Genomic DNA, 22,242 nt, shown 5'->3' with positions numbered 1-22,242 from the left:
TACATGACTGTACCATCTGTTTTCTGATGTCAATGATTATTGTAACTGTTGATCTATCGTATCTACATCTGAAATAATCTCTTCCTGGAGGGAAAGTAAATGATTAATTGCTTGTCTCTGCTGCACCACCATTTTTTGGATGAAGTTCATCATAGATGAAAATAATAATAAAATAATAATAAGATGCAGTCTTTAGACATTATATGTGACAGTTAAAGGCATTTTAAACAGCTTTTTTTTCAATAGCTCATCTGATGGGGCTTGACTGAAAACCTGGTTCCAGTACCTCATTCCTGATGGGATGATATTGTAGGATTTTGTGGGCCTTTCGATTACCTTTCACCTCATTTGTGATGGCTGTGACTTTTTATGATTTACAAGGAAGTGAGATGGAAGACAAGGAAACATGGGTAGTGAGAAGTAGTTTACTGCAGCGCTCTCTCTCTCTCTCTCTCTCTCTCTCTCTCTCTCTCTCTCTCTCTCTCTCTCTCTCTCTCTCATAACGCTGCTCAAGCTGCTGTTTCATCTGCATTGTAGTTGACTGCCCCCTGGTGGTATCTTTATTGAAGAGTAGATACCAGATTTACATTACATTTACCTTTAAGGCATTTAGCAGATGCTTTTGTCCAAAGCGACTTACAATAAGTACATTTGTCAAAAGAAAGAAACCACAACATATCATTGCCGATAAAGTAAGAGCTAAAAAATAGAAACAGAATTCATTTTCTGCACAGTTCAGTGTTTGATGCACAAGCCTGCGATGCAATATCACCACGTTTAAAAGTTTAAAGTCATTACTGAAATAGAGCGACACTTAGTGACACAAGATTTTAATGAAGTCTGTTAGTTTGTAGCTTTGGAATACTGCTACTCCAATTGTTGAACCTTGTTTTTTGTATTACAGCATGTGTATTGCGTATGGGAATACAATTTAAAATACCACATTTTTTTTAACAAACCTTTTTTTCAAGGTAGCCTTTTATATGAATACAATATTTTTCCTTCATGTGAGAGAATCAGTATTCAATGCATGGAATAATGTCAACGAATGAACAGGGGCTCATCCGGTGTCAGAGAGGAAGATGCTGCACAAACTGTGGAGCATCATACTCCGTCACCCTGCTGGTCCCATGCTGGTTACCCACAGGAGCATTCAGCAGCCGACTCTTACCACCACGATGCACAACAGCAATCCTTTCCTCTAGTGGAAATCAGACTTTGCGTTCAGGGCTTTCTGCCAGAAAGGGTTTAACCAGGATATTTTATTAAAACTAATCAAGTAGGTTTTTTGGTTTAAACCTCAGAGATTTTGAGCCCTGAAGGCAAAAATTCTCCCATGAGCTATTACCATTCCAAGCTTTGCCCACAGTGGCTTTCCAAACAAGAAGCAGTATTTTATGAGGGTAATTTGGGGGTGGGGGCAATACTGAGAAGCATGCACATCGTGTATTTGATTTAATAAATCTTGTCGAAAGGATATTTCCCAGCAAATAGTGAACCAACTCAACAAACCACTCATGTGAAGTTGTGAGGCTGGACTTTGTGATGTGGTTTCCTTCACATAAACACAGTGAACAACATGACAGAGTGTTCGAGTAGAAAGAGTCTTTCTGATTAATCTGTTCACCACTTGGCTCCACATGTCTGTTCAACAAGCCGCCCTGCAGCAAACAGTCATATATCACCACAAGTACTTCAGCCAGCTGCTCCCAGAACAGTGATTGACACTGGCTCCACTGATGTCACTCCATCCCGATAAGCCACAGGTGATTTACTGTTTCCCAGTCGGTGTCAGCCTCCTCCCTTGGAGGCCAATCAGCCCTCATTAAATTCTTCCCCAGTGAGCAACGTTTCTCAACTTAAGAAGTTACTGTGTTTTGTTGAAGAGAAGGAAACAGATTCGCAGTTAGAGACAAGAAGAGAAGATGGAAAGTGTGTAGCATTACAGCAATACACTATGGCAGCATATGGCTCAAAGGCTAAAATGGTATATGAGGTGTTAAACGAAGATAATCAATAGATAATAGCATATATAAGTGTTGTTCAAAAAAATCTTGGCATGTTTTAGTACACTTAGAGGCTCACAGACACAAAACCACGTAAGTTGAGATGTCAGGGGAAGAGCTTTTATTGCCTGGTGAGACAATTCCACTCTTAATGGCTGATTAATTACATATAAATAACCTTTTTGTGATAAATATGTATTAACTATCACTTAACTTAATCTACCCATCTTGTGTTGTTCACACACACACACAAAAAGAAAATCACATAATTCTAAAACTGGCTCACAGAGAGTTCTCAAGTTTGGTCAACTACAGTTTAAACGTTATTGTTCAATGTGGAGGACAAAAAGATCACCGTTAAGACTCTAGCATGAAATGCAGAACTACAGTTACACAAGAGCCACCTCTTGGTGCAAATGTTACTTATTATCACCCAAAGGTTATATTTTGTTCCACCTAAAGTCCACAATCCCGTTTATTTTATTACCTTACACTACAGTCTGTCATTGATTCAGCATTCACATCGACGTAAAAAGTGCTTGTTTCCAGCCTAACACTGGACCAATATCTGAATGCCACTTTGTGACGGTACATTTCCACGTCTGGTCACTGTTGTGTCAGGGGGTAACACATTCTAACACACGCTCACCATAGCAACCTTTGTGAGGAGGGACCTCCCCAGCCAACTGAGGGCAGCCATGGTGGTTTGTAGTCGATACGAGCCCTGCAGGCACATGGAGTGAGTACCATATATTTCCCCTAGAGAGGTCAGAGAATATTGTCCAAAGTGGTCAAATGTGTGATGCACTTTTTAACAAAAAGTTTAAGCTGTTTTAGCCAGACAATCTTCATGTAAAGGAGGTATTTGATTTTCTACTAAATACATTCAATTTGATCCAAAAGAAGGCACTATAATGTCTCACAAAGGATTACCATTTCAATCAACTCCCTCCAGACTCCAGCTGGAACATTTGTGGTCATAAATACAGTTTAGATACACTACAAGACTGCTTACATAATGTTTACAGCCTATGATTGTTGCATCTTGATTTCAGTGCAAATGTCTTGGCTGCTAATGGGCCAATTCAGCGTTCACTGGAAGTCCAATCATACATCCTGCATGGACACATATAATACGTGTCTTCAGGCAAAATAGATCTAGGTCTATTCATTCAAAATGATATGAAAAGACTTCATGAGAATTAAGGCTACAAACAAGGCACTTTGCCCCTGTCTTCGCAGCTGCACCTGGACCTGGGAACTACTTTTCACCTGGTCAACAATCTCCAAGGTGAAGCTTGAGCACACCCTGACTGTGCAGCCGCAACAAGAGGTCAAACTCAGCCGGCATGGCATGAAATTTCGTTTTAGTTTGTCTGTCATCGTAGTAGTGGTTAGTCAAGGTATGGAGTCCATGTGGGTGATTACTGAAGGGCCAGAACCCGTACAGATGTACATTGGCACAGTGTTCCAGTGCCAGGCTAGCCATGATTATGCCCGTGCTGAGCCGCACTGCTCGCAGGCCTTGGGAGCGCCAGAAGAGGGCCAGAGTCTGGAGGTACTCAGGGTTGAAGAAGATAGGCCGGGTGGGGCTTTCAAAGTCCTCAATGCTGTAGACGGCCCGCAGGCACACAGGAGTGTTGTGGCCATAAGAGAAGGCAGGAAGTAGCAGCAGGGAGTTGCCATAGCTACGCAGACTCTCCACAAACGGACGGCGACGCCCCATCAGAGCCCCATACCTAAAAATAAACAGCATTTGTTAAGCAACCAGACAAAAGGAACATTTTAAGGTGCAGTGATGCATCCTCTTGCTCACTTCTCTAAGAAGATGCTTGGGTTTGCCGTCACAAGGTCAGTCTTGATGCCCACATGTTTCTCATAGCCTTTTCCCAAAGGAGGTAAGTTGCACCTGAACAAGTAACAAAGATATAGAGAATGTTATATAGAATTACAACAGAGATGAGTTTAATTCTGTTGATAAAGATTGTCATCAGCCTTTCAGTCCACTACACTGGACACCTTTCTCACCTGATAACAAACTGAGCTGAATCGATCATCTTTCCACAGCTGCTGTTGGTCAGGATGCCTCCGTTCCCAACAACAGCACACGTGTCCCATGTTTTATTTGGAAACGGATGCTCCTGGAATCAGCATCAACGGTAAATTTATTACAAAACAACAACAACTGACTATTATTCTACGTGTCAAAGAGTCATATTAATGTGTTTAATAAATGTGTAACTGTAGAAGATTACGGTTCCTTTCTTCTCTGGTTATATCCTTCAGGGTCTGGGATTTTCTATACTCTTTTGCACTTCAAAAATGTATTAAAGCAGCTTAAAATTCTGAGCAAATCTTTAATTGTTGTTAAATGTGAAGGTTTCACATTGCACCTTGCTTTCTGAATGTCAGTGAAACTTGGTGGAACTTCAGTGAAAACAGTCAGGACTAGATTTAGAATAAATAGCAGGATGTTTGTTCTTGGATAAAAATCATGAATAAAATAGGAACTGAGGTTTCAGCAGCATTTTAATGTGGCCTGAAATGTGCTGATATTTAGGCCAGTTCAGTTTCAGCCATTCAAGACACACATGAACTACAGATCTGTTCTGCAAACATGACAGTAGGGGGTGTAGCTCAGTGGTAGAGCATTTGACTGCAGATCAAGAGGTCCCCAGTTCAAATCTGGGTGCCCCCTGGAAAGCTTTCGATATTTGGAGTGTTACATGATAACCCGAGTGTGTATGTAAAAATTGGACACGGTCACCATGATGTCTCCTGTTAGTTTGCATACTACAGATTTTAAACAGGAGATAGGCCTTTTGACCATCACTATCTTGCTTTTTTGTAACAAAAGTGACGCAAGTAATGTTAAGTACAACGCTGAATAAGACAGTTTAGGCAAGCAAAAATTTGTGAAAGCCCACTGTACGTGTTAACATGTTAACATTAACGTGAGTTTATTCATTTTATCTGTTAATGTTTAAGATTATGGTTCCTTCCTTTTCTGGTTAGATCCTTCAGGGTCTGGGATTTTCTATACTCTTTTGCTCTACCCCATTCTGTCTCTCTCTCTTGAGCCACGTTCTCACTTCTCATTTGTCATTCTCCATCATTCCAGCAGGTTCAAATCTCTCATTCACCTGCCCATTTCCACTCATACCCTGCCAGGTTCTCAGTGTTGCTTCGGCCCATTTCTTTCCGGCCTGTGAACCTTTACCCTCTAATCCTGTTACCTGAAACTTGTACCCGGCTCTGAATCGGTATCTGGGTGCACTCTTTTTGCTGTCCCATTCCTTTTACTCCTGGACTTTGTTGCTTCTGTTCGGACTGTCTACCCATGCCAGTAAACTTTCACACCTTAATTTTATCAATTAATCCCTCAACTGTTCCTGTCTGTCCAATAGTCTGCATTTGGGTTATATTCCTTGCTGCACACCGTGAGTTTTAAGTATCACATTCTTGTGTATATTGACAAGAAAATGAGTGAAATGTCTCAACAGTGAGATGGATTACCGTGGCATTTGATACAGATTCTTGTCCCCCTCTGGATTAATTATATCCACTTAACTTTTCATCTAGTACAACATCAGAACACATTTCTGTTTGTCCAGTACTTTGGCAAATATCTGCCAAAGTAAAGACAATCCTATCAGCCTCAGCTGAACTTTGTGTTTGCTCATTAGTATGTATTAAAATGAACTACGCTGAAATGAGATGGTGAACACAATAAAAAGTATACCTCTTGGTAATTCCTTACTCATATCAATGTGTAATCTGGGTTGTTATAATTATGTCTTTACACATGTAAAATGGGGTTGGAGGTCAAGAGTTCCCCTGTTCAAATCTTGAGCCCCCCTTTTTTTTTTTGCCCCTGAAATTATATATTTAATATACTCAGAACAAATTCTTAAAATCCAGAAGATCAATGTTCTCTCTATCTGTATGTTCGGAAATAACATCTAGTTGTAAACTTGCAATGTTAAAATATGATTTTCCATTCACATGTTGAGGGCTAATAAATAACAAAATACGCATGACACAGCAGTACAGACTAACTCCTGCTCAGGAAGTCTCTGGTCTGAGTTTGTGAGCCCCTTACCAAAAATAAAACCGTGCTGTGTAGTAGTGTGTGTCAAAGAGCTCATGAGTGAGTAGACGCATGACCTTTGGCAGAACTTGCCAGAGTAAAGCCGAGAAATAATGTCTGTGTTCATTCATTTGAGGATCAATCAAGACACCAAACAAGCAGCAGATATTGTGGTAAATATGAATGACAAACATACCTTTGCAAAGGTGCTGAAAATCTCCGGGGTCACCTGGAGGCTCCTCTTCTTTTCTCCGTCGTACACAAGCTTTGATCCCACTGGAGTGTTGCTCTGGGTAATGATGGCCTTGTCAAAACCATGGCACTTGTGGTTCAGCTGAGATCTAAGGAACCACAAGGACTTTGTTGAATAACATACAAGTAGGACTGTTGCAATAAGCAATAAATCAATTAATCGCATGATGACTTTTAATGTGCTCGGTAACTTTGCCAGCCGCGATAATTTATATTTATAGTTTTCACTCCGGTGAATCACCGTCTAGCCCTCGTCACGTGTTGTGTCAGGTTCCTGTCAGCGCACAGAGTCTGTGTGGGGAGACGGACCCCTGGTGTAGCGTGTAGCATGGGAGCCCCGCTAGTAGCAAACACACTAGTTGAGATTTGGAGTTTTAAAAAGATGGAACTGGTTTCAAAACCAAACATGGCAGCTGGCGTATATTTAAAAAAAAAACTAAAACACGCATTTAGCTGCTACTGTTTTGGTTTATGTTTTTTTGTTTACAATTGCCATGGTAACGGTTGCCATGGCAAACACATAAACCAAGACAATAGCAGCTAAATGCATGTTTTTTGTGTGTTTTTTTTAAATATATATCTGCTTCTCAGCATGGAGGTTGATGTAGTTCTGCCGGCAGGCTGAGCCCTGTAAGTTCAGGCTCTCACTCATGTCATTTAAGGCCTCCTCTTTCTCAGAGAGGTCTTCTATCAGGGTCTGGATCTCCCCCTGCAGCTGGCGGATAAGAACAGCCTTCTCATGGGTGACCTCGATCTCAGCCTGGAGGTTCATGAAGTTCTCCAGGCTGGTTGAGGACTTCAGGTTCTCTTCTTTCTGGAAGTTCTGGGGGTCACTTGCCCTCTTGAGCTTCTCCACTTTCTCGCGGAACTCTTCTTTCTTCTGCCAGCGCTTATTTTACTGCTGCCGATGCTCAGCTAGTTAACATCCAATTTATTTATTGTTTCGATTGTGTGTGTTTTTATTCAAGTGCATTTTTGTTCAACTAGATTGAGAGTCCAGCACTCTCGCCTCACAGCGAGAGGATCCCGGGTTCCTTCTGTGTGGAGTTTGCATGTTCTCCCCGTGTAAGCGTGGGTTCTCTCCGGGTTCTCCGGCTTCCTCCCACAGTCCAAAGACATGCATGGGGATAGGTTCGTCGATGACTCTAAATGTCCCGTAGGTGTGAATGTGAGCTTCAATGGTTGTCTGTCTCTACATGTCAGCCCTGTGATAGACTGGCGACTTGTCCAGGGTGTATCCTGCCTTCGCCCAATGATAGCTGGGATCGGCCCCAGCCCCCCCGCGACCCTGAATTCAGGATAAGTGGTAGACAATGGATGGATGGATAGATTGAGAGTCCATTTTATTTATTGTTTTTGTTTGTTTTATTAATTTATTTAGGATATTTTACATGTTTTCCAGTTCTCATGTTAAATATTCTTTAGAAATAAACGTTTTGATCTTTGAAAGGGTGTACTCGCATTATATCAGTTGAAAATGGTCTCAAAACGGCAATATTATCGCTTATCGCAATCATTTCTGGGACAATTAATCGCCCAGCAAAATGTGTTATTGTGACAGGCCTACATACAAGACATAGAAAAGATCCATAAGTTGCTAAATTCAGTAAGAGCTCATTTAATAGGCAGTTTGTTCGGGTTATACATAAAGAAGACCTAAGTGAAGTAGTCTTGGGTCCTTTAGCTGAAGTACTGTTTTACCATTACTCACATGACCTTAAGTATGTTATATTTAGACCATAGTGCTTAAATTGGGTTGTGTAAGTTCTGCTTTAATCAACTTCCACATCTTTAGTTGTTCTTCTTGCATCCATGAATTGTGTCCTTTGAAACAGTTAAAGGTCATGCATAAGACCAAACCTAATAGGATCTACCTGCCATTGATTTTAGCAATTTGTGGCAAATTTAATCAGGTGAGATTAGATTAGATTCCACTTAATGTTATTATGCAAAAAAGAGCAGAAATTGCAAGTGAGAATTATCGACAGGTATGTAAACATTATATGACATAATATAATGGGACCATGAATCATATGTTCTGGCCAGGACTTTATGGAAAAACATTTTGGGAGGAAATAATTTATTCTCTATGTGAAATTATTGGGAAACAAATTTGGGTTGTTCTGAAATGTACCTTAACTTCCATATGAGACCTAGCAGGCTTTAATCTTTTGTAAGGTTAGTTATAGCTAAAAAGTTTTTTTTGAGAGGAGGCAACCATTTCTCCACCTGTATTTTAAGCTGTGGTTCAATGACATGGAGGAGAGCAAACTTGTATTGTTTATTAGAGCTACCTTTTTAATCATACTCAGTGTACACCCCTGGACCATGACAATGTATGGACAATTCCAGCAAGTATAAAAGTGTAAAAGTTCAGAAGAAAAAGTTGGGAGGATGTCGTCTTCTTTTACCTGAACTTTTGGTAATTATCCTCCTGCTTCTGCCAGGTTTTAGAGTAACGCTCTATTACTTTGTTGATGACCTCCCTGTGAAACACACACATACAGTCAACGGTGTAATCCCTGTAGCAGTGGCATGTCTTGATATGAGTAAGGCATAAACAAAAAGGTCAGTGATGGAGTTTCCCTCTCACCTGCAGCCTTTACAAGTGTCAGAGGGTTCAGGGGCACTTTTCTTTTGAGGAGTCGACCTCTGAGGTTGCACATTACTGTGGAGGAAGACGGAGCCACACAGGACAAGGGAGTAAAATGCTGAGCCAAAACTGAAAATCACATTCTATTGTCTGGTTCCATGCACATATTAATTACAGAGCGATTTCATTAAGTCAGCACCTAGACTTTCACAAGGGAAACTTACCATTGACTGGTTTAACATGAAGTTCTGCACGTATGAATATCTAACTTCAATAAACATTAACGCAAATACAGTTATAGGGCTTACTACTAAGTTGTTCATATGCCATAAATGAACAACCAGCGTACAAGCCACATTTCAGCAGGAAGGCTTGTGCCTCTTCGTGTGTGTGGTCGGTGGTGAGCTACGTTTTACTTGTACTTATTCCATTTCTGAAGAGAGCTCAGATTAAGAAATATAATTCTCTAATAGAATATAGTTTAATTTCAGGTGGTTGCCTATATGTCAGTTGAGGTTTTCAGTGTGAGGCTTTCTGCCATTGTTTGTAAAAATCACCACTGAAGAACTAATCAACTTATTAATACGAATTTTCCAAATTTCTGTACATGTGTCTTCACTCTAAGAATGCTTGGTTGGCCTATTGTGAGTCGAATTATGATGTTGAAGCCCAAATACACATAAGAGGTATATTCACTCATTAAAACTCACACTATGTGCACCTTCCATGACTTTCTGTCTTTGAGTAAGAGGACGGCGTGCGTGGAAAGACTTCCAAAGTGTGCATAAAAAAAAATCTGGCTAACTGGGTTGAAATGTGTGTGTGTGTGTGTGTGTGTGTGTGTGTGTGTGTGTGTGTGTATGTGTGTGTGCGCGTGTCTCTGTGTGTGTGTGTGTGTGTGTGTGTGTGTGTCTGTCTGTGTGTGTGTGTGTGTGTGTGTGTGTGTGTGTGTGTGTGTGTGTGTGTGTGGTATTCATACACACTTACTTGTTGTCGACCATGTACCAGATGAAAGTGGTCAGCAGGGTCCCCAAGAAGAAGAGAGTGATCGCCAAAGAGAAGAGTGACTTCAAGAGCTGTCCCCTCATGCCTCTCCCCTCCGAGCTAACTTCACCAGGATCCCCCTCACCTTCTGCCTGTCTAGCGCTCTGCTTGCTCAACACTCACCCGTCATCTGCTTTCTTTCACCCGCCCTGTTTTCCGACTCCCCCCACCCCCTCCTCCTTCAACCTCTCTCTCTCTCTCTCTCTCTCTCTCTCTCTCTCTCTCTCTCTCTCTCTCTACCTCTCTCTCTCACGAACTCACGCAAGCGTTAATCGTTGGCTTCTGTTTTCTATTCTTTTACCTCACTCCTCCGCCTCCTCCTCCTCCTCCTCCTCCCGTCCCTTCCTGTCTGTCTGTATGTCTGGGCCGGTGGGAGAACGCCTCCTCTGTGTGATTAGCCGCTTCCCTCTTGTTCGGGCAAGTTCTCCGTCTTCTGTGCACCTCTACTTGGTCCTCCCTCTCTTCCTGTTTGTGTCCAGAATGCGATCTTTTCGTCGCTTCGCCACATCCTACTTTAATCCGTGTCCTTTGATCCATCCATAGTATTTCCTCTTTTTTTTTTCTCGTGCGACCAGACAGACAAACTCACGGGTCTACTTTCCAACCGTTTGTCCCGAAAGCTCGTTCCGTTCTCCGCCCCCACCCAGAACCCCAGCCTCCACTCTCTGCTCCCCCTCCCTAACCCAGCCGCCCACCCCGTAAACCCCTCTCTCCCCCTTTGCACGAAAAGCAGGCAGTAACATGAGTGCCCAGTACTGAATTAGCCCACAGATAGCCTCTTGACGAGAGAGAGAGTGTGTGAGTGTGTGTGTGTGTGAGTGTGAAAAAACTTGCCATCCAATCAGAATGACTCCCTATACCTCCCAAACTCCTACCTAAACACACATAAGCGTTTTTTATTCCAATGTCAAACGTCGGCACTCATATCCTCTTACAAAGAAAAGTGAGTGTTTCTCAGTTTGAGAGGTGGTGGGAGGGAGTGGGAGGTTGGGGGGCCAAGGAAGGGATGTCTCCTCTCTGATAGGAACTGGCTTCCAACATGGCAGCACTGCTGGCTGTAACAACGTGGTAAGTATTGTGGCAGCCAGTGGAAAGTCCCAGGGAGACAGACAGAGAGACAAAAAGCACAAAGAGGAACTCAAGCGTTCGTGTGGCTTTCATTTGGGTGCTCTGCATTTCTGGGTGTATGATGGCAAAGGGATATCATTCTTAGAGGTAAAGTAGGATTACGGTAAAAATATATTGAGCATATGGAATGCATTTAAGAGCAAAAACACCCACAAACAGATGACCACACCCAGTTCTCCTGCATTTATCCCTGCTGATTTGAGCTCGCAGTGGAAAACTCCATGCTGCGCTCCTAGCAGTAAAGCAATAATGCCTAGTAACTACATGCTGAGTAAGCTGGGCTGTCCCACAGCAACCCCCCCCCCACCACACAGAAATCCTAAAACAAAAGAGCTCTTGAAAAGTTTTTTAGTTTGGCAGATGTCAGGGTTTGCAGGAAACTTGATGGGGCTGTACGAGGCTGCTTTGCTGTGAGCAGACAAAAGGAATGATCCGTACAGAAAGGTTGTGCAACTAATACAATTGGGCAAATACTAATAGAGACTGAGGGTTCATGTTATGGTTCCTTGACTGACGAGCAGATCTGGTGACTCCAGTGAGCAGCTTGGCCTTTCATGTTGTGTGACGTGTTTTGGGTAGTACTGTTACATAGTATGCAACACTCCTCTCCAAGGATTGTACAATCTGGGTTTTGGGAATTTGCTGATGTCAAGGACGATGGAAGTGTTTGATGTTGTGCATACACCTTCTCTAGGCTATTCTCAGGGGAGTTCTACCTGGAACCCTATTTATATTTCAAGAGTTTCATCTACGTCCCATCTTTGCAAGGCTCCTGAAGGAGTTGGTACAGCTCAATGATCATGCTTTCATGAACTCATGCCTATGAGGGGAGGCCTCTTGGAGAAAATGCACACATGGATGGCCTTTCGTGCATCATGGGACACTAACAGGAATGTGGAGAGAAATGTGGTAGAAAATGTCTTTCTCCTGCATAGAAACTCCATAATTATATCACAACTGTAGTGCAAGAAGAAGGGAACCAACTTTTAATGGTAGTTTATTACAGAAGAGGTACAGCAACAAACACCTATCTTCTCTGGCGGTCTATTGAATCAAATATCCAGACCTCTCATCTGGTTTCCCTTCATCACAGGCCATCCTACTGCCTCCTACGCACAACAGTCAGTCATTAGCTTATTAAAGACAATGCAATTTCCATCCAAAGACAATGAGCTGCTTAACCAAATTAAAGGCAAAGAAGTGATTTTTCAAGCTGGCATTCATAATCTCGTAACATGGGAGATTTCTCATCAACATGCAGCTCTTGTGTGCCTGTAGGAAGCCCTCAGTCTCTTTGTCGCTGCATGGATGAATCTTGCCGGAATTATCATCTCAATGATGGATGATCGTGTGATTAGGAGCTCACTATTCATGATTTATCTGTTATTCAGAAAATTCTGCATGTGCCCAGGTGAACTAGAAATTAGCATTGCTTCACAATAAATGTTCAAAGTATGTGAAGTGCCGCGTTTTAAATTCCCTACATTTGCGATGTTGGTGTTGACAAACGTTTGCATAGATCTGGACCAAGTGTGTGACCTTGTGTGAGTGTAGCTGCTGTCGTGGCAGGAAATATTGGAGGAAGAACGTGCAAGAAGTGAAGAGTACTTCCTCCAAAGAGCCCATGTGACATCATCACAAGGGTGATGGATGGACAAAGGTCCCATTGTCCCCCAAGACAGCACCCAATGAATCTTACCCCCCACCTCACACATATGCCCCTCTCCTTCAGCAGTGATGGGGCTGTTGCTCTGCTTCTTCAGTTTGCAACTTCATTACAGGATGTGTCTCTATCCATCAACAATCGGGGTTCCCCTCGAAGTGCAGCAAGCTGAAACTGATACTTCCTCTCATCGTCAATGCTCTATTTCACTTATCTGGTTCTAAAGAAGCTCTTACAGCAGAATACACACTTGTTTCCACATGTGGTCTGACTCAGACCTGTTACCAGTAAGAAACACTTCATTACCACGTGGCAGTGACCAGGTGTGGAGATCTGGCTGACCACACTGTACTCCACCGAGGCAGACCTTTTCGTCCGTAAATTGTTTGGAAAACATTATTTTCTCTCCTTCTCTCTCAGTATGAGTGTGACTCTGTGTCGATGACTCGTGAAAACAGATGACGCAAGAGGATCCAAAGTGTACAATGCTTTTTTGAGCAGGCGCAAGGCCGAGGAATAAAAATAACTCAAGGTCTGGAAATAGATTATAAGGTGACAGCTTTGTGTACTTCAAGCCTGGAATTTTTTTCTCCAAAACAAGAGGGGTCAACCAAAATACATAACAAACCAAAAGGGAAGTGCCATGAGGAACTGCAATGGTTTAAAACTCACTCATGTAAATCAATAGAAATTCACCTCACTTCTTCACCCACACCAGCATACATGCCCTACATATTTGTCTGCCCTATTAATCCCTGTACACAGCAGCTGCATATAAGACTGTGTAATATGACCTTTTAAACAACAAATTGATCCATAATAGTGAATCTGGATCCAAAATGTGGGGACATATCCAGACTAGTGCATGTGGGCTACTAGAGCAAAGGTTCCTAACCCGGGGGTCAAAATCAATCAAAGGGGTCACCAGACGATTAAATAAAATAAAAGACAAAATTCTGGCAACAACATTTTTTTTACTTAGATTCCTATATTTTTTTTCTTCTTGTCAAATAATTGAAACTATTATGACTTCTACAAAACCCTTAAAATAAATGAAATAATACATAAAGCTAAAGCTTAAGTTATTAGTTAATAATTTGTCATTCTGCTGGGAATTAATCATCAACTATTTGGTAAACAAAAGATGCCAGCTATCTTCTTGTTTCAGTGTCTCAGTTATAATTGTAATTGTAGGGTAGTGTTATTTAAGTAAGTGACATTGTGACTTTAATGTCTGTGAAAATCAATGATGTATGTGGCTTAATCTTAAATGTTACAGTCTTGTGTATTTTTCAACAGCATTTTTGTCCCATTTGCTCATGTGATGAGGCTTGACTGAAAAGCCTCTGACAGAATCATTTTGTAGGCTTTTCTCCCATGGGCCCATTAATTGTCGCCTTCCACCTCACTTGCCATGGAGGTGATCCTGAAGGGGGCAGTACTGGGGTCATGTGGTTGAGGAACAGCTGATCCCGATGCACTACATTCCAGGGCTGCTTAGCATGAGGCATGGTGCCCCCCCTGCCTGTTTGAATTGTTACCAACCTGCATGTCTCATAAGCAGCTGACAAATGGTGTTAGTACACAAACACTGTGCATAATTCACACTAACTAACTAGAGGGACACATGCAGAATTTACACATCCTGCCATATCTGTAATGGACACGACAGCCTGATCCAGCCACACATTTTACGATTTATGTGCGTGCGTCTTTGAACCACAGGACGTGTCAACTTACATCTTTGTGTGTTTCTAGAAGACAGGAAGTGAGAAACCGTCCCCTGCTGATTTGCCTCAGAGATTCTTTGTGGTTGAAAGCACCACCATGTTAAGTTGCATTGCAAAAGTCAAACCTGAGCAGACATTCAGCAGTTAGATTAACCCCTGACTTTTTCAGAACGTCGTTATCTGTGACAGACGTCCTCCACTAACGGCTGTAAACAAACCAAACTCAGACGTCTTAAAGTGTTATCACTTAAAGAGGACTCTATGTGGCACCACTTTAAGAAGAAGAACAAGATCCAGACACCATTGCTGTGAAATACAATTTGCCAAAGTGACCCCAAGGCCATGAATTAACTGATATTTAACTCTTTATCTGACTCTACAATATCATGATTCTCGTCACAACATTTTTAAGACTTGTAGGAGCTGCATTTAAGTTTATATCTATTTTTATCATTTCTATGTTGTCGTCTATAAGAATGCACCCTCTACAGGTGGTGAGGGAGCTTTCATATACAGGCGCTTATGCTGGTGCGTGTGGTGCATGATGGGAGAAGGCAGGTGACAGCAGATACCGTCATTGACCTGTATTTTACATTCATGTTTTGTTTATTTGTAATAAATAGTCCACAACAGTAAAGGTTAACCGTCTTTGGATATATTCTGGATGAATGCGAGTCGGCACCTGCAGACTCCAAGTGGTACAGAAAAGAGCTGCTAAATCTAAACTTTGGATTTATCATTGCAGCTGCAGCCACTAGAGGGCACTCATCTTCAAAATTAGTTTAATCAGATAAAACATGCAAATTTAGAGTCATCACAGTGACCAGATAGGAGAGGTTAACAGAACAATTTCATTCCTCAGAAAGGATATGAAATAAATCAGAGCCGACTTGAAATTAGGTTTCGTTTACCATCTTTTTAAGACTGATCGGCTACCAGGAACCGATTTGTTTCCTCATTGTTTTTGCAGAAATGATCTGTGTACCAAGATAGCTTATGCACTGCATGATGTATTTGTAAAGTAGTCTTTTTTTCTGCCGTTTAGTTTGACAGCAGCCCTCATTCACACCAAATCTAAAATTACCTTTGCCACTCAAAGTCCACCTACTAGCTTTTTTTTTTGTTTTTACAAGTTCGTCCAGAGCAGTGGTGGGAGAAAAGGAAGGAACAGCACTAGTTGAAAAACACTTATGTTCTGCATTCAAATTTTGAGTAGAATTTGTGGGTAAAAACATCCTGCCTGGTCGTCTTTGGACTCCATGTACATGCAGAGAAAAAACATTTTTCCCCACATAATTATCATATTGTTCAGCCGTCTGACCCATAAATGTATTTTGGTTCACTCATGGTATCGTTTTCAGCAGTAGCTGCAGTTTTCAGTGAAACAGCTCTTAAAAATAAGTCGCTGTAAAGCAAACAGATCCAATTAGAGATTAGCTGTTTCTGGAGCATTTAGTACTAAAAAATGCAAGATATTTCAGAAGTGAAAGCCATTGGTCGTTTTATGATCACATTTTTACTATGTTTACTTCATGTGGAAAAAAATGTAAACAAGACCACCAGTGTCTTTATGTACACTTTTATTGTCAGCACATGACAGGTGGCAGTGTCAGGCAAGATTGACAGGTCCAGATTACTTCTTGGTCTCCTCCTCCAAGGCCTTAATGATCTCCTCCTTCTTGGCCTGGAGACGCTCCTCTCTGCGCTTGCGGGCCTCCTTTGTCTTGGAGCGACGAGCCTCGGCCTGATCACTGTAAGACGAGCAGTTGTTCATACAGTGTGTAATCATAAAAAGTAAATCCAATTCATGTGAACTGGTTTCAAATGAACAAGTTGTCCGGTAATGACTGTTCCATTAGTTGTTTTTAGTGAACTGAGGGAATTTCAAATCCAGAACCCCACAAAAAAAAATGGAGGCATCTAATACAAACACTTTCTCAGGATAAATATACTTCAACCTGCTTTTCTATGAACCTGAACAAAACAGAGTGTGGTTCGAGTCTTACCTCAGGAGCTTCTTGCGAGCCTTGTCTGCCTTCAGCTTGTGAATGTGCTCCATAAGGATGCGCTTGTTCTTGAACACGTTACCCTTGGCCCTCAGGTAGAGGCTATGGTACCTGAGAGATAGCAGAGGTAAAAAGGTACTTAATCATACCATAATGCACTGCAATTCAGAGGCAGAATTATTGCGTGTTCCAGGGTAATAACATTGTAAACAAACTTCACTGAGCTCAAGTCATGATTTGAAAATACCTTCAGGGGATTTAGTTTGGGGAAAATAAGCCCAGAGGCCCAAACTATAAATTAACTAAAAATAAATTAACCTAAGTGTAAAATAAAAAAAAGCCATGTTTATGGAAAACAATGTGACAATAGCAACCAGCAAAGAACCTACATGTGCCTGTCGATCTTCTTGGACTCCCTGTAGCGACGCAGCAGACGACGCAGGATCCTCATGCGGCGCATCCAGGACAACTTTTCTGGCATACGGGCGTTGGCTGTACCCTTTCTCTTACCTAGGAAAAGGGATTAACAAGTATGTCAATACTGGACACATCGATCTTCATCGTCCAGGTGGTAAATTGCTTCAGTTTACTAGTGTAGCAACCCATTTAAAATGTGTTGACTTATTCTTAAACATAATCTGCGCTGAAACACAGCCATCTTTACACAATATCTCCCCTGTAAGCAGGCAGACGTGGTGGGTTGAACTCACCGGTTCCCATGTGTCTTCCCTTGCGACGTGCCAGTGTGTTCTTGCGGCAGCGGGCACGGGAGTGGACCGTAACGGGTTTGCGAATGATAAGACCATCCTTCACCAGTTTACGGATCTGCTGGCCTGAAGACAGAAGGAAACAAGTCAAGTACAGCACCGATTCATCACCACCACACACACCCCAAAAAATGTGAAGAATTATAATTTGCAGTGTGGACATAACTAACACGATTTGTCAAGACCTTTTAATATTGCGTAAAGATCGATTTTAAGCATCCAATATAATAATCACATGGGTAATGTTGATAAGGCGTCCTGATTGTTGATGTGGGATTTTCATCATGATTTTAAATCCCTCAGCAAAACTTCAGCTCAAAACTTCAAAATATAAACAAAATCCCTGCATTACAAAATCGGAGTGTGGCATTCAAAAGACATTTAGCCAGGCATTTATCAAGCATTAATATTCTTATGAAAGACGTCATTTAGATGTATTTTTGCTAATGTATGCATCAACATAATCAGGTTGACATTATCAGGGCATGTCATCTTGGATTTGTGTTGCTTAGATTTCAACGGGTCATGTAAAACTGTCATGTAAGCATGCCTGCCAGTGTCATCCATGAGTCCTCTATGACATCGCTTGATTACAGACATTACAGCTTCTCTCTTTCAGTCACACACCTGATGCACCTCGAGTTAGATGGTCGCAGTGCAAACCAACGTTCCCACATTAAAACACACTACCACCAAGAGCTGTCACGTCATTTAATGGAGAAGACGTAATGGTGGCTAACAATCTAGGGGGACTTGTTTCAAGTTACTTACGGGAGTTGGCGTTGGCGATCTCATTGGTCTCGTTGGGGTCCAGCCAGACCTTCTTCTTGCCGCAGCGCAGGACGCTGGAGGCCAGCCTCTTCTGGAGCCTGAGCATGCTGCAACACACACACACACAACGCCAGAGTTAACGCCGGACAGTTTACATCCCAGCCTGTAATTCTCCGGTGTGTCAAACGTAACGCAGACATGTTTCACAGTATTGTTTCAGAGGCTAAATCGACGTTAGCTGCAAAGCTAACGTCAGACAGCCGGCCGGGTTTGACAACATGGCTTCTCCCGTCTGCTACAACGTGTTGCAGAGCCACGTGAAATGTATGCGGGTTAGGTTTGGGAATTACACTTTAAATGTTATGTAACTGGAAAGGAGAAACGTGTGTGTATCACTGGGTAGGTGTGGGGGTTGATAGTGTGCATTTTTACAGTTAAATTGTGTTTTTTATTTTGCCATCGACAGGGATCCTACCTCATGGCTGCTACCTCAGTAGGGAAAGGAAGGCTTGAGGGACGGACTGGAAGCTACCATTATAGAGGAGAGTCCATCTCTGTACACGAAAGAGCTCGGTGTTATCTCAGACCACGTCAGGCATTATTAATACCGCATACATTTCGTAGCAATTATATTTGTGGTTATTTAAAGATCAAACTGATAGAAAATAATACAGACATAGACAATCTTGAGTTCATTTTAAAAGTCTAAATCGCTGCTCCCCCCCTCGTAAAAATAATGGTACTGACCAGTGTTTTGCAATGCATTATGGGCAATTTGATAGTTGGGTGGATACTGCTATTTGAACACATGGGGGCGGTGTTGAAACCAGAACCGCCACCGATAAATTCAGGGAAAATCACTTTTTTTTTAATACATAATGAACAGTTACAAGTTTAGCAACTTATAGTCTAAGATATACCAAATACAAAATATTAGCATTCCATGCAAAAATGGCTCAAAACGCCATCTACTGTTTTAAAACCTTGAATCTTGCAAGGCCAGTGCAGACATAGAGTTGGTCAGTTGGGAATTATCTGTCATGCAATTTATATTAAAAACATTTTTAACACTCTCTAATCATGTTACTGAGTGATTCCCACCTCTCACATCCCCACATCCCCTCCTCAGTCCTATATTTATTTTATTATTTTTTTGTAATTATGCAGTTGGTGGTTAGGCTCAGACCTGCGGGTGAAGTTATACTTAGAAGCAAAATGTGATTACAATGAGTGGCTACTTGTATTAAAAAATATCCAATGGTGCATTACCAGCTGACATAGACTTATTGAGGTTGCCACTGCACTGTTGCAATCTTGGCTCTCCAACAGCAGCCTGTCGCCATGGCAACGCTGCACGCTCAGTGTGGGTGCACGAGGAGCACTTGTGTGACTTCTTCACCTCAGATTACCCAGAAATACTAGCTGAAATCATCATCTCCAGGCAGAGTATAACCCAAAGTACCGGATCACCTCCTACCACACAGCAGACACCGCTTTCCTCTCTCTGCATAAAAATGTGGCCTCCAGTCAGTACAGAAATGTTTAAACCTTCAGGATGTTGGACTACATGTCAGGCTTCTGTCTACTGAAGAGGAGGCTCACTAATGTGTCAGGAGTAGCATGCCTATTCTGCATCTGGGCAAAAAATATAGACCCTCCTCAACATATTTTTAGTTATTGCTTATTTGCAATGCAACAGCTGGTTAGCACCGTCAGGGTAAAGTCGCCCCAAACCGATTATGTGTATTTAGAATTAATCTAACAATTGATTAATGAATGAATGTACAGAGGTGTGCTCAGCAAGTTGTGCATCGTTTGAAGTTTTTTTGAAGATATTCACCATGGCACATTTACTTTATCATTGAGCACAATACACACTTTTATTTTCACATATTCGCTTCACTATTCACTTATTTACACCTGCAGTTAATCCTTCATTTCATATAAAAAATGTAATTGATAAATAATGAGTTTATTCCAGACACGTTAATGAATTATACTTAAATCAATGTAAGTTTTGTCAGTCAAAACATATTTACATCACTGTAAGTGGTATCAAAGTCACTGACATTCTAGCAGGGTCAGACGGAAACTGCAATCGCATCTGCAGGGTCCTTTAATGCTGAACTCATCAGGGTGTTCATGATGGTGTACCTCTGTCCTTCACCAAAGTGTTGTTACTCACTGTTCAAGAAGTAGAACTCATCAAATCATGCTCATCTAAGGAGACAGAGGAGAGACTGAATAAAACATTGAGGCACATTTATTATACTTGACCTTTGTATTTCTTGCTCTAATTCATATTCCGAACCGCAAGTTTATTCTACTGTTACCATCACTACAAGAAGTTGCCCAAAACAAAAGCTCTGTCCTCTTGCTGCACATTTGCTTTTTTTCTTGGTAGATGTTGACCAGCTGCTGCAGGGAAGTCACAGAGACTATAATCATTTGTATACACCATGTACTTGTACTATGTGCTTCTGTTTTTTTTTAAAAAGAGGATAACATCACAGCTTCCTCCTACTGCGGTAACCATTTCACTGGAAGTATGAACTGCAGCCAGAGAGGATGATCTCGTGGGCGTTAAATCCAACACCATCAGAACTGATCACAAAGTCACAGAAAGAGTTTGCCGCAGACTGTAACAGGTATGGAGATGAATCCTCTCCGGGTTATTATTATGGGTGGTTGGGGGTGACTGAATCTTCCTTTATTTATTTAGGTTGACTTAATCAATCAATATGATATTATCTCTGCTGTGTGACCTCAGTATTTTTTTTAACTTATATTGTAGGCATAATTTAAAAGTTAAGCTTGTGTCTGCTCATCTTATAATGGCTGATAGAGTTGTGTTTTAAACTTTGCAAAAGTCATCCATTACCTGAAAACTCAAAGTTGCACTTATAAATGTCTTACGATATTGTTCTATTCACATCGCTCTGACTTTTCAAATTAAGGCTTTTCATACAAAGCAAATGATCCGTCTAGTAAATAGAATCCACTGTTAGGATTAAGAAATCAAAAGCATGTGAAGTAGTTAAAATGAGCTCCACCTTGACCAACATTCTAGTGGCTACAATTACCTACAGCGATATCCGTTGTGACCCAAGGATACATATTTTAACATGTGTTTAGTATGTTTTTACTGCACAGAGCCAGCCTTACTGATTCCATCCATATTTAACTTTTGATGTTAAAAGTACTATAGAATAGTAATAAAGAATCAACGACTACTATGTAAATGTAATTTCTCTTTGCTGACTTGATCTGGACTAGGCTAATGCTAGAAAACCTGGGGCCCCTGACGACAACTCACCCAAGGGCCTATAACTGTAAATATTTATAATTCCTGGCATGTCTCATGGCCCCAGTAGAGATGTGCCCCGCCTAAAACATTCAGCCACCCGTAATCCCACCCAGCCCAGGGGCAACATTTCACCAGTTATAGAACAGGGTCCCTGGAGCTGTTTTGTTTTTTTGCTCAAGGCCACATCAGCATGATACTTCAGATACCTACTGCCCCCCCTGCTGCTGCAACAAACTAACTGTGAAATTGAACTATTTTCACCCCCATTATTTACAGCCCTCTGGGACCTGTGGGCCCCGGATTCCGTGTGCGGGGACCAGCTACTCGTCCTGACGGTCTGTCCACACTGGCGTTCTCCATTACGACGGCTGCTCTGTTGTTCTCCCATCAATCGATACGTGAAGGTGGGATCTGTTCAACGGGGCGTGGACCTCGGCTCCCAGCTGGAGTCTGGCTCACAGGAGAGACGTCAAGACAGACGGAAACATACCGGGAATGAGAGGAGTCCGCCTTCAAAATTAAAGCATGTATGCTAGACCTAAGTCGCAACGTGAGGCTAGTACTTATAATGGTATACTTTTATATTCTTTACTATAACTTCCATTAATATTGCTATAATAAATTTGTATGATTTGGCCAAATGAATTAAAAAAAGACCATCATGAAATACAACTGGGGCATAAAATGGTCATGTGTTATAACTAATAACTCAACTACAGACTCAAACTTCTAATGAAATGCCAGGATAGCCCTCTAGCTAAGTGACATGCACATAGCAATAGGCAGTATAAAATAATAAATCGATATGTATTAATGTTCTCCCTCACTTCTGAAATGTTTTTTTGTTGTTGATTGCTTCGTATACCTACATTTATTTATTTATTC

At 41.6% G+C, this 22,242-nt stretch overlaps 2 protein-coding genes across 2 annotated transcripts; both read right to left on the bottom strand.

Annotated features, from left to right (window-relative positions):
• Positions 1–568: 568 nt before the first annotated feature.
• st8sia6 (ST8 alpha-N-acetyl-neuraminide alpha-2,8-sialyltransferase 6) lies at positions 569–10,141 on the bottom strand. Its single transcript, XM_084037292.1, has 7 exons — positions 9,929–10,141; positions 8,942–9,016; positions 8,760–8,834; positions 6,293–6,437; positions 4,035–4,147; positions 3,823–3,915; positions 569–3,745 (listed from the first exon to the last, which is right to left on the bottom strand). The coding sequence occupies exons 1-7, from the start codon at positions 10,027–10,029 to the stop codon at positions 3,283–3,285; spliced, it is 1,065 nt and encodes a 354-aa protein (XP_083893418.1). The 5' UTR covers positions 10,030–10,141; the 3' UTR covers positions 569–3,282.
• A 5,926-nt stretch (positions 10,142–16,067) lies between these two features.
• rpl19 (ribosomal protein L19) lies at positions 16,068–18,560 on the bottom strand. Its single transcript, XM_084036680.1, has 6 exons — positions 18,526–18,560; positions 18,051–18,157; positions 17,223–17,345; positions 16,902–17,022; positions 16,513–16,623; positions 16,068–16,257 (listed from the first exon to the last, which is right to left on the bottom strand). The coding sequence occupies exons 1-6, from the start codon at positions 18,528–18,530 to the stop codon at positions 16,140–16,142; spliced, it is 585 nt and encodes a 194-aa protein (XP_083892806.1). The 5' UTR covers positions 18,531–18,560; the 3' UTR covers positions 16,068–16,139.
• Positions 18,561–22,242: the final 3,682 nt, after the last annotated feature.

This window comes from Eutrigla gurnardus (assembly GCF_963514095.1).
Source record: "Eutrigla gurnardus genome assembly, chromosome: 20".
Classification (NCBI taxonomy): Eukaryota; Metazoa; Chordata; class Actinopteri; order Perciformes; family Triglidae; genus Eutrigla; species Eutrigla gurnardus.
Note: the sequence above shows the minus strand (reverse complement) of the source record. Positions and strands in the feature narration are given on the sequence as shown.

What these genes read in the sequence shown, in the direction of transcription:
- st8sia6 (XM_084037292.1), bottom strand. Translation starts at nt 10,029, where the DNA reads ATGAGGGGACAGCTCTTGAAGTCACTCTTCTCTTTGGCGATCACTCTC. An exon ending in TGGTACATGGTCGACAACAA is followed by an intron (nt 9,017 to 9,928) that starts GTAAGTGTGTAT and finishes CTTCCTCCACAG; the next exon opens with TAATGTGCAACCTCAGAGGT. An exon ending in TCAGCTCAGTTTGTTATCAG is followed by an intron (nt 3,916 to 4,034) that starts GTGAGAAAGGTG and finishes TTACTTGTTCAG; the next exon opens with GTGCAACTTACCTCCTTTGG.
- rpl19 (XM_084036680.1), bottom strand. An exon ending in GATCGCCAACGCCAACTCCC is followed by an intron (nt 17,346 to 18,050) that starts GTAAGTAACTTG and finishes TTCTGTCTTCAG; the next exon opens with GCCAGCAGATCCGTAAACTG. An exon ending in GGGAAGACACATGGGAACCG is followed by an intron (nt 17,023 to 17,222) that starts GTGAGTTCAACC and finishes CCCTTTTCCTAG; the next exon opens with GTAAGAGAAAGGGTACAGCC.